The sequence below is a fragment of the Rhizoctonia solani genome, chromosome 6, assembly GCF_016906535.1.
Source record: "Rhizoctonia solani chromosome 6, complete sequence".
Taxonomy (NCBI): Eukaryota; Fungi; Basidiomycota; class Agaricomycetes; order Cantharellales; family Ceratobasidiaceae; genus Rhizoctonia; species Rhizoctonia solani.
The window spans coordinates 2,281,767-2,295,634 of NC_057375.1; the positions used below are offsets into that span (position 1 = coordinate 2,281,767).

At 45.4% G+C, this 13,868-nt stretch overlaps 6 protein-coding genes across 6 annotated transcripts; 2 read left to right on the forward strand and 4 right to left on the reverse strand.

The window, feature by feature from the left end:
* Positions 1-2,057: 2,057 nt before the first annotated feature.
* On the forward strand, positions 2,058-3,077 carry RhiXN_06138 (Transposable element Tcb2 transposase; the record flags this gene model as incomplete). Its single annotated transcript, XM_043325954.1, has 1 exon — positions 2,058-3,077. One exon carries the CDS (start codon positions 2,058-2,060, stop codon positions 3,075-3,077), a length of 1,020 nt encoding a protein of 339 aa, XP_043181386.1.
* A 328-nt stretch (positions 3,078-3,405) lies between these two features.
* Positions 3,406-5,364, reverse strand: RhiXN_06139 (major facilitator superfamily transporter; the record flags this gene model as incomplete). Its single annotated transcript, XM_043325955.1, has 12 exons — positions 3,406-3,572; positions 3,624-3,743; positions 3,796-3,882; positions 3,939-4,126; positions 4,179-4,229; positions 4,284-4,391; positions 4,450-4,550; positions 4,604-4,622; positions 4,675-4,709; positions 4,758-4,835; positions 4,887-4,949; positions 5,242-5,364. The coding sequence occupies 12 exons, from the start codon at positions 5,362-5,364 to the stop codon at positions 3,406-3,408; spliced, it is 1,140 nt and encodes a 379-aa protein (XP_043181387.1).
* A 2,282-nt stretch (positions 5,365-7,646) lies between these two features.
* RhiXN_06140 (uncharacterized protein) lies at positions 7,647-8,324 on the forward strand (the record flags this gene model as incomplete). The annotated part of the gene is made up of 5 exons (XM_043325956.1): positions 7,647-7,668; positions 7,717-7,848; positions 7,900-8,060; positions 8,117-8,196; positions 8,252-8,324. 5 exons carry the CDS (start codon positions 7,647-7,649, stop codon positions 8,322-8,324), a joined length of 468 nt encoding a protein of 155 aa, XP_043181388.1.
* A 2,133-nt stretch (positions 8,325-10,457) lies between these two features.
* Positions 10,458-10,952, reverse strand: RhiXN_06141 (Transposon Tf2-7 polyprotein; the record flags this gene model as incomplete). Its single annotated transcript, XM_043325957.1, has 2 exons — positions 10,458-10,837; positions 10,898-10,952. 2 exons carry the CDS (start codon positions 10,950-10,952, stop codon positions 10,458-10,460), a joined length of 435 nt encoding a protein of 144 aa, XP_043181389.1.
* Positions 10,953-10,982: 30 nt separating this feature from the next.
* On the reverse strand, positions 10,983-12,722 carry RhiXN_06142 (Retrotransposable element Tf2 protein; the record flags this gene model as incomplete). Its single annotated transcript, XM_043325958.1, has 1 exon — positions 10,983-12,722. One exon carries the CDS (start codon positions 12,720-12,722, stop codon positions 10,983-10,985), a length of 1,740 nt encoding a protein of 579 aa, XP_043181390.1.
* Positions 12,723-12,827: 105 nt separating this feature from the next.
* Positions 12,828-13,484, reverse strand: RhiXN_06143 (Retrotransposable element Tf2 protein; the record flags this gene model as incomplete). The annotated part of the gene is made up of 2 exons (XM_043325959.1): positions 12,828-13,397; positions 13,473-13,484. 2 exons carry the CDS (start codon positions 13,482-13,484, stop codon positions 12,828-12,830), a joined length of 582 nt encoding a protein of 193 aa, XP_043181391.1.
* Positions 13,485-13,868: the final 384 nt, after the last annotated feature.

Below are 13,868 nucleotides of genomic sequence, written 5' to 3' on the forward strand. Positions count from 1 at the left end.
AGGTCAATACATACTGATTTTAGGTATCAATTCTTCCATAGTCTGATTCAGGCTGAGGGAGGCATACTAACATTGTAACTTTCAGGCCATATCCTACTGAAAAAAGGAATCTTTTACTGATGTACTGATTTTCAGGGTCTTATCACACCACAGTGATAGGGCGATGCCATCTGAAATCCAATGTCAAGTGTTTGAGCCATATAGGCGGACGGGATGATTCTTACCGAAGGACTGGTTCGTGCCTAAATCCCATTCTTTGAGCAACTTTTATACTCCCAATATTCAGAGTGTTTGCTTGCCATTGTAACCGGCGAACTCCAAGCCCACCTCGAGCGGGAGTTTCTGGAGCATGTTGCATCATCAAACCGATCGCGTGTGTGGATATATGTATGCCTTGGTACGGGGGGGACGCGATCACAAATCCAATCTCGATAGTTGAGAGAGCTTGAGAAGCATGGCAATAGTTGATGACTCCCAATATCTTATCTTTGCCTCCTATCATGATGGATTAGCGTAATGATTTATAGGATACTCGGCCATCACATGCCTTTTTTTAATATGACAAACAAGCACGTTTCTGAGTCCATCTGCGCTGTGGCGCAATCAGCCTCGAAGTCGTAAAGTGAGGGAAATGGGTGTATTGACATATACCTCATTACAGAGGGATATTCTGCTATCAAATCATATACGGCCTTCGCATGAGAAGCTGGCTATGAACGTTATACCCGGATGAATGCACCAATACGATCGGGTGAGTACGGATGAGTAGTTAGCTAAAAGACGTCGTGATGAGAAAAAACTTTCTCTGCGCTTACAATCAGAGGCGTTACCTTTATCCTATCATTCTGTAGAGGCCTTATAGGAAAGCAGAAATCGATGTCGTACGGCTCTTCCCATAATCAGGGATACAAAGAGGTGATTTAGACTGGGGTGATTATAGATTCAGGTATAGCATTATGATGTGTAGGGATAGTAGAGGACACAAAGATTACGCTGAGAGGAAGGGAATAAGAGCTTTATACCTGCAGGATTGAAATTCCTCAAGTTGACTCATGCCACGATAAATCACGTGTACGGCCACTCATTAGGACCATTACAGACCAGGTCCTACGGAATCCTTCATAGACTGTTATATATTACGCCGGAAGTTAGATCCATAACCATGTGGATAGCTATCTCCGGCTTTGTTTTCATCTGCCAAGCTTTCAGGAGGCGGAGGATTTATACCACTATGCCAGGTACTAGGTAAGCGCATATATGCACATTGGTTCTTTATGGGACCGGAGATATCTTCAATACTAGAGTTACAGTACCCGCCAAAGCTAAGGGACACTTGAAAGTCAGTTGGCAATACGATATATAGACTACACTTTGCAGTAAAGCCTCCGATGAGCGGCGACGTACATGTGCTTGAGGTTCCCAGTACATCATAAGCCATAGCCATACGTAAAAGTAAATTTTCAATAGGGACATTCTAGCACCAAGCACAACCCGACTCCATATCCGAGGTAGTGTATGCCGCATCGATGGAAATGTGCTGTGGTTCGTACCCTAATACAGACAGCGAAGCACAAACGTCAGTAATGCGTACACATACTGACTCTTATACGGCCCCCATCAAGAAATCAACCCCATATACTTTACATTCTGTTAAAGTAAATAACCGATCTCACCAGAGATATATATATGTATACTCCGTATCTCATACTACAGTTCGCCGAAAAACCTCTTACAGGAAATGAAATTTTGACTTATAGCGCGTGTAACTTGGGAGCGGAGCGGCGTAAAAATCTAACAATTATACTGGTGAATAGCGAAGCGTTTTGGCTACAGAAAACATGTCTTTGAAACGTGTTATGTTGGTAAATGAGAGGGCTAAAAATAAAACAAATCATTGGGTACGTGTGAGAGGTTTTACGGCACGTTTCAGATTTTGCAAGTGCAACCTTCAGTACCCGAAACTCACTTGATATACTTTGACGATGTTTTGCACACAGAACCAGCTATATATATGTAGCATTAACATACGCAAATGGAACCAGTATACTCTACCTACAATGCCTAAAGCATTTTCTCAGGACACTCTTAACTTGGTACTATCCTTACTTGACTCAGACAAGACACATGCTCAAATCATCAAAAAAACGGGTGTTTTGTCCGCTTATATCACAAAAGTCACTAGAAAACACCGCCCGCACCTGGCGAGGTCCAAAGGCGGTTGTCCACGCAAGCTCAATCCCACTGCCGTTCGCTATGCTGTCCAACTTGTAACCAACGGAAATAAAGTCAGCACACGGAAGGCCGCTATAACACTGTCCGCGCTTAGCGGGGAGTCCATCCATCGTGACACTGTCCGCCATGCGTTGTTAGAAGCTGGTTTACGAGCTGTAAAGAAGACACAAAAACCAAAGCTCACCCCAAAACATATCAAAGAGCGAATCGCATTTGCCAGAGCTCACAAGGATTGGACTGTAGCCGATTGGAAACAAGTCCTATGGTCGGACAAGACCACAATTACTCGCCTGTGGTCCGATGGAGTCTATTGGGGCTGGGCCCGGCCCGGGGAGAAACTTAGTGATCGGCTGATCACCCCGGCTCTCAGCCACGGTGGAGGTTCCTTCATGTTTTGGGGATGTATGGGATGGCCAGGAACTGGGTATGGCTGCAAGGTAGAAGGATCATTTAATAAGGAGGTTTACGAGGAGATTTTGGGGGACGAATTCACAAGGAGCCTGAAGCACCTGGGGATGAAAGCAAGGGAGGTTATATATATGCATGATAATGCACGCCCCCACAAGGCAAAAGCGCCCACCAAATGGCTCAAAAACCATGGAGTTGAGTGCCTTGAGTGGCCTGCAAACTCTCCCGATCTTAATCCCATCGAAAACTTATGGGCTGAGCTTAAACGACGCCTAGGCGAGTACGAGGAGGTACCTAATGGGATGCTTGAGTTGTGGGAGCGGGTTCAGGTGGTTTGGGATGAATTTGCGCCAGAATACTGTCAGAAACTAATTGAAACTATGCCAAGACGCATGGCTATGGTTTTGGAGAGAAAGGGGAAGTCCATTCCTTATTAAATGTCTATGTCTTTGTAATCCAATTCGCTGCCGTGAAACCTCTTACACGTACCCCCCACTATATGTTGCCCATATCTCTGCCATTTGTAGACCGAATGCGCTATATGAACACACAATATGTAGCTAGCACCCATATCTATCTATCGCTTATTTATTTAGATTTTTCCGCCGCTCCGCTCCTAAGTTACACGCGCTACAAGTCAAAATTTCATTTCCTGTAAGAGGTTTTTCGGCGAACTGTATGTACTGTCTCAATATATACTTCAACACATTCGTCCCAGTTCAGTTCCTAATATTACACTAATACCCCACATATACATAGCGCATGTTAATGCAAATATCTAAACCCTCTCCGCCTCCTAATAGCCTCTTCGACCGTGATCCCCTCCAATCTTGCAGCTTCACGTACACGTTCAGCATCCCCTTGATTCTGAAGTGCATCCATATCTTGCTGGTCCATCTTACGGTTCGCACGAATTAGCATCGTTCGGATGACTACAACGAGATAAGTCTGGGGTGTAATCAAAAGAAAAAAAAGCGGCATACCAAATGCCAAGGCGCTGCTGAATGCAAGTGTCGCGATGCCAATAATCATCGACTGATGATATTTAGGACTCCACTGGACCTTCCAAGCAAAAGACCCAATGAGGTTTCCAATATTGCCGACTGAAATAGACTTTCGTCAAGTCGAAAACCGATAGAAGTTAGCGCCACTTACAGCCGTTGACGATTCCGATTGCTGCAGCTCGTTTTGCAGGAGGACGAGGGATGGCATTGCTCACCCACACAAGTGTCAGAGCGAATCCTATCACCAGTAATCAGTCTCATTATCTCCCAATCGATTTATAAACAAGAGCCCACCAGCATATCCACTCGCCATCAAGAACATACTCACATACCGCCCCGCGGTGGCCATGGTGCTCAATGCGATTATATATGCGACAATGACGACCCACCACCATCCGGCAATATGGAAGAACCGTTCGCCCGTCTTTTCGGCATGCCAAGCGTTAAGGAGACAAATGATGGCAGCAAGGATCCAGGGCGGACTGAGTATAGACGGTAAACAAGCAAGTAAATAGGTACGAGTAGGACACTCACGCGGCAAGAAGAAGCGATATGGTGGTATTATATCCAAGCGTAGCGGTCAATCTAGATGGAAATACGCCCTAAGAGATGACAATGCACCCGAACTATCATACTCACGTCGGGAAAAAGTTGACAAAACTGAGGCCTAACAACTGGGAGCAAGTCATCACGGCCAGAATCGGCACTTTGGGATCTTTGAGTGCCATGATCAAACCGGCAAAAGCACTATCATATAGTCCATAATGATAAAGAGCACCAAGTTGTCCCAAATGAATGCACTCACGAATCGTTTGCACCGTCTTCGTCTGCCTCGGCTGCATCCTCCGAAAGCCGGGCTTGCGCCAAACGCCGTTGGGATCCTTTGATCCAACGCGTATTATGTGGCTAAGATCCAACGAATAAACGCCAAGAGCAGTCTGGGGTTAGAAAAAACATACGTAGTCGGGGAATAGCCAGCTATGAAAAAAGTCAGTACTGCACACATGCTCGTGTCAAGAAAATCGCTTACATGGCTAGGATTCCGATGACAATGGTAATTGCTCCCTACGACTTGTCAAAGACGGCCTGAACCAGGATAGTGTAAATGCTCACCTCGATAAAGAACAACCATCTCCAAGCGGTAATCCCTCTTTTTCCTTGCATACCACTAAGTATGCCAGTGGCCATAAGCTACAGGGTAGGTCAGTGAGCATTCAGAACGGAAATTCGGAGCCAACTGACACTACCAAAAGCATTCGAAACTAAAAGTCCGAAATACAACAGTGCAGCCCTAAAAGCCAATTCCTAAAAAGGCATAATTTGTCTCTGGCTGGATGCAAAGTGGAGTTTTGCGCCGGAGTCCGTAGAGGCCGCAAAACTTATATTGGGTCGCCCAGTCCGGGGTTTCAAATCGGCACTATCTGCCCATGTATTGTATTTTCCGTCCGTGTATAAAGCCAGAGTCTGGCCCTTGCGCCTTTCGCTCCTTTCCATCCATGCCACATCCTTCGAGCTCGCCCTCACTCGCAGCATCACCCACTCGTTTCCCCCTGTTTGTGTGAGCACTTCCCACCCATACCTTCTGCTTTCATCCGACCTGATTTGGCTGCCCACCCAGCTCGCTTGGTGGCGTGTCTCCGGTGGCACCCCGGTTAGGCGTTCCGTCTCTCCGATTGCCGCTCCTCGTCCGCCGGTCCCGGTCGTCTTTCTTACCCATCATGTTGTGACTCTCCCCTTCCTCACGCCGAGCCGTCCCAAGGACAAGTTAGAGAAAGCGGACAAATATGCGAACTTTGCGCATATACCAGCGTGATAAGATATAAGTCGCCCCAGGGTAGAGCGCCGCTTTAGGAACACCAATAAACACGGCAAACCACAATACCGGTAAATTTATGCGTGGCCTTTACCAAAGGATGAACAAAATCAGATCCCGCGATCCGCAAGTAGATTGAGTAGACTAGCAGTATCCATTTCTTATGTGAGAAATTACATATGGAGGCTTGTAAGAAAAACTTCACTCAGTTTAAGCTTAACGCTAGGAGAGGCTGGAAGCTACGCCGAAAGATATCAAAGGCTTCATGTGCATCTATTCGTAAATTAATTGAAACAAATACGCTAATGGCTGCATGCACGCATTCAGTACGAGATGGCATGTATCGTGGTACACCTTCACATCCGCTATGCTTGCTGGTGTGGCTTACACTGTAGTATACAGTGGTGTCATTCGCTTCTGCTTTGGGACTATAGTGAGTGGCACGTAATTACGGATGCTAATATTATTGTTGAACATCCTACAGCGTGCCGGACAGCTCTGATGGTTACGAAAAAAGGATGACAAGCTTGCACTGCCTATCATTATTCATTTCGCTGTAGCTACCGTACCTTTAATCAATCCATTTGTATCTTATTCAATCTGTCTGAATACACCCTTTCGGGAATAATGTTTAAAAATTTCCTCTGGGCAGCCCAGCGTTAGTTACTACAGTGAATTGCATAATGATAGACAGTCCAAGCTCGCCATCACCTTTTCGTGATGATCAGAGCTGTCCGGCACGTCACAGGATGTTGACCAAGAGCGTTAGCACCCACAATTATCCGCCACTCACTATAGTCTCAAAGAGGATGGGGATGGTTGCCACTGTGCGAAGCGACTGCATGCCATAAGGTTAATCTAACCATATGTACTGTCGGCTTGCCGCTGGATCAAATACACCTATCATCTGAAAGAATCTCTAGATATCCATCCCCCCTCCTAATAGTGCTGCATACAATAAAATTTTTCACTACCAAGCACCATATACGGTATTTTAGACTCATTTTTGTAGGCTAAGTATCTGTGCTGCTTGCGCATAGAGGATAAATATGAAGCTGCCACAGATGATAAATACGCATACAGATAGGCTGGTTTGGCGTACAGGCGCTACGGGGATAGGGAAGCCGCACATAAAAAGCCTGGACTACATGAAGTGCGTCAAGAGATCGTGAGAACCGCTAGAGGCAAGAGCCCTGGTGGTGGCTCAATTCCAAAGTCTCACAAGGGAGTGGCGGGTGAGACTAAAAATTGACAGAGTGCCCGGAAAGCGCTCCCGATTATCCATGATAGCTGAAGAATCGGGCGACGACTGATCACGTTGCCGGTCGACCAGTGAGAACACTGAGGAGGGACACATAGTCGTGTAGTCTGCACGCTACTATTGAGTGAAATAAGCAATCCTACTGGGATTGTGAACGTATATTGCTTTTAGCCACTGAGGCAATATACTTCCCACATTGAGTTGAAATACCGGCTATATGAACGTAATATAACCTCCAAAATCGTTTGGGGTGCGTGTGAGTCTCTCCTAGAGTTGAACTATTTGGGGGGGGGGGGACCAGTTGCTCAGCAGTGAAATTCTGTAACTCTACTTCCCAGTTCTAGCCCCTATGAGCTCCGTAGTAGCTTACATTTGAATAGTGAATTAAAAGACATGCCGCTATAGCTAATTATGTTACTAGTGTCTATCAATTTGGTTCTACCACTTGATGAGCTCATCTCGCTTCTTTACCGCTTGTCCTTACTGTTCGCATAGCCAATCGTTTCTTTACCTCGGCAAGGTATGCCCCGCCACATTGTAGTTTATTATAAAGCCCGGTCCTCAATGGACTATAGGAGGCTATTGTTAACGAAAAAATGTGCGGCTACGTTGACCTTATGACACACAGCTACTTTGGTTGCGGTACTCGGTTCAATTTTTAATTTAACGGACAGCGGCGACTATCCTCTTCCTCTTTGAGACTATAGTGAGTGGCGGATAATTGCGGGCGCTAACTCTCTTAGTTAATATCCTGCGACGTGCCGGACGGCTCTGATCATCACGAAAAGGTGATGGCGAGCTTGGACTGTCTATCATTATGAATTTTGCTGAAGGGTTGTGATTTTGGAGGTATAAAAGCTAATGTTGGCACTCAACTCGGCAGCCACGTTGATTCCTTCCACTGGTTTCCAACTCATTCTCACTCGTCATGTTTCACTTCAGTGCCGCCCGTATGTTCTCCGTATCATCTCTGATGTTTAATGTGGTCATCCTTGCAGCTCCAATAAAGCCCGACGCAGCTCCAGTCGCCCGTAGTGGTACCTGTGTTGTTGGGCATAACACTGCCACCAACACGCTCAGCACGCTAACCAGGCCCATTACAGACCTACAACCAAATTATCAGGGGCCTGGTATGTTCATAATCCAATACACCCAACACTATTCTAACACCTTTCTCTGAGGTAACTACCATGCAAACGATGCCGATTGTACGATTGTCCTGGAAGGCAGAACCAGTCGCATTGAAAATGCGGTGCTAAAGGACTCCTGTTCTGATGAAGGTCTTCCAAGGTTGAACAAAGGGCAGGGCACGCGGATCAAAGCTTGCTTGGAGTCTGTAAAAGTAAGCCTGTGTCTGCCAAAAAACCCTTGTAACCCAACTAGAGCCAAACTTGGCAGCCACAGAAAGCAAGCCTGCTCACGGAGAAGGACTCAGAACAAATTTCTCGTAGTGTTGGGGGTAAAAAAGAACACCTTGAGTAAGTTAGATATTTACTATCTGTATATCTGGCTAGCTCCTGATTGCTTGATCAGGGAGTATTTCAGGTCAATGTATGACAAAATGAAGTCTTCAGCAGAAGAGCTTAAAGACCATTTATTCAACTAAATCCTGATTTGACACCTAGCATTGGTAGCAGAGTAGCCAGTAGTGTTCCCCCCTTGTAGGGAGAGCTGGTTGGGTCTCACTAGCATTATAGATAGGGAATATAAGTAGTAATTGAATATCCTCTAAAACAAAAGAAAGATACTAAATGAGGAAGAAGGACAAAAAGGGTAACTGGTTAACCATAAAAAGTGATAATCTTATAAAGATAAATAATATAAGAGGTCTAATGCTAAGGGAATGTTATAACCTCCTAACCAATACCACTGGACTTGTCTGATTTTTCTGATATTTTTAGTATTTTTTCCGGACTTGATATCTATTGTTTTCTAATCACGTGATCTTGGCGCTTATTATGCCAGGATGCTGCGCCAAGATGCCATGCCAGGGGCGCTTAGGAGAAATCCACGCTTCTGCGCAGCCTGCAGCACTCTTCTTATTTCCACTATGTACTTCCTTTCTCACGTGCACAGACCATGTAGATAGCGCCCCTTTGCATATATATACAGCAGGAAAATTGCTTGGAGACCCTAAGTCAATTTTACCTTGTCTCTTACTCATTAGAGAAGGTAGCCAGCCAGCTAAGTAGCCAGCCCTCAGTAGCAGTAGTCACACTTACGCCCTATATTCACTTACCACACCTCCAGGCCTCTGGCCCCTCTGTATCAACAGTAGATAGTTAGTTGTTGCCTTAAGCAACTTAGTATAGGAAGTAGCTAGCCTTAGATAGTGCAATTGCATAGTTAGTGTAGTAGTACAGCCACAAGCACCCAACCCACTAGCAAGTACCCACATTACAGTGGTGTACAACAGGGAATAAGGGTGTATTAAAGTACCTAATTAGCTTGCTGAGGGAATAAGGCAGCTAGTATCAGGGTGATGTCATGACCTTCATCAGCATGACATGATTTGTTACTATTTTCTACCTTTTTTCTGAGACAGTTTCCTTTTTTGGTATATATTTATGACTCATCAAGATCACATGACATATTTGATATATGATGTGAAATTGTTAATGACTCATTATTTAGTACTGTTGTTTTTGATGTGGCTCACTTCATGTATATAAACCAGGTCAAGTTGCTGCTAGAACAGCAAGACTTGACCTCTTTGTCAATTCATCCTAAGCTTACTCTTACCCTTTGCTCAGGCCCCTAGTTGGCCACTAGTACACCTTACTACTAAAACCCATAACCCAGGCCTTGTTGCCCTCTACCCATCCACACCGCTTGGGCCTTTGTTGCCCCTCTACTTTGTTTCACAGTCCATTGGTGATAGGGCCATGGACTTTAAACTACTTGTATCATAGGTCCAAGCTTAGTTGTGACACTAGGTCAAGTCTTGCTCACTTGTACTCTTGTCAACAAACAAGACCTACGCTTGGATAAGCACCAAAGCTTGAAAAGATATCACATTGTAGCCCCTGTGTAATAATCAAAGACAGGAATATGAGTATCAGTAAAGCTGTGGGATAACCCCTTGCTAGCAATTGTCCACATACCAGGGTGTCTGCACCTTTAGTCATACACTGTTAGTCAGCTGAACCTCTGCTTACAAAAACCCTGACTAATATCATGTGTTGTACACCACTGTAAGGTGGGTACTTGCTAATGGGACGGGCGCTTGTGGCTGTACTACTAGTACACTGTTTATGTAATCTACTATCTAAAGGCTATACTAATGATGCGTAAGGCGTCCTGCTGGTGACTACTACTAGCGGTGGGGCCTTAGGCCTGGGAGGTGTGGTGAGTTAGGGGTAGTTAACATCTGAGATCAACTGGGGGCCGGCTACTTAGCTGGCTGACTTAATCCTCCTCAATGAGTATGAGACAAGGTAAAATCAACTTGGGGTTTCCAAGCAATTTTCCTGCTGTATATATAGACAAGAATGCGCTATCTACATGGTCTGTGCGCGTGAGAAGAGAAGTACATAAGACAAATAAGAAGCGTGCTGCGGGCTGCGCAGAAGTGTGGATTTCCCCTAAGCGCCCTTGGCACGGCATCTCAGCATAATAAGCGCCAAGATCACGTGATTGAAAAACATAAGATAACAAGTCCGTAAAAAATACTAAAAATAATAGAAAAATCAGGCAAATCCAATGGTATAATTAAGGAGGTTGTAACATTGCCCCCCCCTTAAAGGCTCTTGGCAGCGTCACAAGCCTTTCTGAGTCTAGCTTGGTTGAAGCGCTTGATCTCTTCCTGGCTGTGTTCCAACAGTTCATCTGGTTCCCAGGAATTGTCTTCTGGCCCATAACCCTTCCATTTTATCAGATAAAACCATTTTCCCTGTTGTTGCTTGGAGTCAATGATTTGCTCAACCTTGTATTCTTCTTCCCCTTCTATTGTTTCCAGAGGGGGTTTTTCTGGGAACGGCTGACTAGGAGACTTGTGTGCTTTGGACAGTAACCCTATGTAGAACACAACATGGATTTTCAGGGTATCAGGGAGCTTCAGGCGGTACGCATGGCTTGAGATTTTTTCCGTGATTTCAAAGGGGCCTAGACGCTTGGGATCTAATTTGTTGGAGTTTGATCAAATTTCCATGTTTTTTGCGTCTAGCCACACTTTTTCACCTACAGAGTATTCTGGGGTTATGCCTTTGGTTCCTGCCATCCTTTCTTTGGTCATCCTTAGGGCGGACTCCACCTCCTTCCATTCTCATGCAAGGGTGTCTGCCACAAGATTGGCTTCTGGGATGTTTGCTGGGACATTTGACGGGTTCATAACAGGATTTCTTCCATAGACTAGTTCAAAAGGGGTTTTTCCTGTAGCGGCATGCTTGGCATTGTTATAGGCGTACTCAGCCAGTGGTAACCATGTGGTCCAATCCAAGTGGTCTGCTGCTACGTACAATCTGAGGTAGAACTCTATGAATTGATTAACCCTTTCTGTTTGGCCGTCTGATTCTGGGTGATAGGCCAATGAGAAGGCAGGCTTTATCCCAAGGCGTTGATACAGTGCTCTAAGGAATTTTCCTGTGAATGTGGTACCTCTATTGGAGACGGTTTTTATGGGTAGTCCATGAAGCTTCCAGATGTGATTGACAAATAAGTCTGCTAGTCCCTTTGACATCACCTTTTTCAAGGTTGGAATAAAATGACCAAACTTTGAGAAGGAGTCAATTACCACTAGTATAGCGTTGTGACCCTGGGATCTGGGGAACCCTGTGATGAAGTCATACAAGATAGTATGGAATGGGTACAGGGGAACTTCTAAGGGTTTCAGGGATATGACAGGAGCGTGGGCGCGTTGGTTGGCTTGGCAAACTGGGCAGCACTCTACCCATTCTTTGGCTGAAGCTTTCATGCCTGGCCACCAATAGTTGCAACTCAGAAGTTCCAGAGTTCTCTGTTGCCCTGGGTGTCCTGCTAAGGGGGAGTTGTGGAATTCTTTCAGAAGTCTCTCCTTTAGGGGTTTGTGGTTGGGTACTACAAGTTTTCCCTGGTACCAGAGTAGATCTTCCTCCCAGTCATAATCTTGGTAGGCCTTTTGAATGGACGGCAGGGCGTTATCAGCATCTTCTGTCAGGAATTGAATGATCTGGTCCAGGGAAGGGTCTTCCCGTAATTTGGAACATATTTCCGTGACAATTTCTAGTTCCTCTTCCGTTGTATTAGCAAAGACTTCTGAAGGTAACATGACCTCTGGTTCCGTGGGGAGATCTGTGTAATCCAATCTTCTGGAGAGGGCATCCGGTTTTCCTGACTGTTTTCCTGGGCAATAGTGGATTTCAAAGTTAAAATCACTCAGGAAAGTTTGCCATCTAGCATGTCTCCTATTGAAGGTCCTTGCTTGCATCCAGTATTCCAAGTTGCAATGATCTGTAAATACCTGAACCGGCTTGTCCGTTGCTTCCAGGAAGATGCGCCATTCTTCAAGTGCCTTGATGATTGCCAATAGTTCCTTGTTGTGGGTATCATAGTTGGCTTTGGCCCCTGAAAAGGATTTTGACATATAGGCTACTGGATGAAGGTGGTTGTCTTCCCCTTGTTGACTAAGGATTGCTCCCATTGCTACTCCTGATGCGTCTGTTTCAAGGAAATAGGGTAGCACTGGGTTTGAATGAATCAGGACCAGGGACTGGGTGACTAGGGACTTCAACTCCTGAAAAGCTTCCTCCTCTTGGGTCCCCCAGGACCATGGGGTTTCCTTTTTTGTGAGGTTGTGAAGGGGACAAGCCACGGAGCTAAAGTTGGGGATGAATCTGCGGAGGTAGTTCACAAATCCCAGGAAGGCCTGGACTTGCTTGACTGTTTTAGGTTGGGGCCATGATGTAACCGCCTCAATCTTTTTCTGGTCCATAGAGAAGCCAGCCGGGGATATAACAATGCCAAGATAATGGACTGTAGTGACATGGAAGTGACATTTAGAGAGTTTGCAGAACAGCTGATTTTTCATTAGTTGCAAAAGGACCTCCCTAACATGTTCTGGGTGATTCTTGGGGTCTTCTGAGAAAATGAGAATGTCATCCAGGTAAACTACCACTGTAACGTCAATGAGGTCTCAAAACAAGTCATTCATAAAATGTTGGAAGGCAGCTGGGGTGTTGGTAAGGCCAAAGGGCATAACCAGGTATTCAAACAACCCATATTTGGTCCTGAATGCTGTCTTCCATTCATCTCCTTCTTTGATTCTGACGTAGTTGTAACCCCAACAAAGATCTAGTTTGGTAAACAACTTTGCGTTCCTCAGTTTTGCCATTAAGTCATCCTGTCTGGGGAGAGGGTACACATTCTTATGCGTGATGTTGTTGAGCTTTTGGTAGTCTACCACTAGTCTGAGAGAACCATCTGCCTTCTTGACAAACATGACCGGGGCGCCTGCCAAAGAGGTGCTGGGGCGTATCTTTCCTGTTGCCAGTTCCTCATCAATGTGTTGTTTCAGGGCCTTTGATTCTGCGTTGGTCATGCCATAGATGGGTCCGGGAGAGAGTTTAGCGTTGGGAATTAGGTCAATTGCAATGTCATACTCCCTGTGTGGAGGGAGGACCTTAAATTCCTCTTTGCCAAATACCTTGGCAAACTTGTGATACTGTTGAGGGAGATCTGATAGGGGGTCCAAGTCTGCTTCCTCCTCAGAGGCAATTTGTTATGGAATGACTAATTTAGACATATGCGCCCCTAATTGCCAATAGTGAATAGTGCAAACTGGAGTAATCATACTTGCTGTCGTATGCCAACTGTAAGGTTGGGTACTTGCTAGTGGATGGGCGCTTTTGGCCATACTACTACTGACAAAGCTTATCTAACTAACTAACTAGGCTATACTACTGCCACGTAAGGTGGACTTCTACTATCTATTGGCAACAATGGGGCCTTAGGCCTGGGAGGTGTGGTGAGCGTGATAAGGGAGTTAACTTCTGTACTACTGGGGGGCCGGCTACTTAGCTGGCTGAAGGTCCTCCTCAATGGATATGAGACAAGGTAAAATTGACTTGGGGTCTCCAAGCAATTTCCCTGCTGTATATATAGAAGAGAGTGCACTATCTACATGGTCTGTGCACGTGAGAAAAAGAAGTACAGATGTGAAATGAGAAGTGTGCTG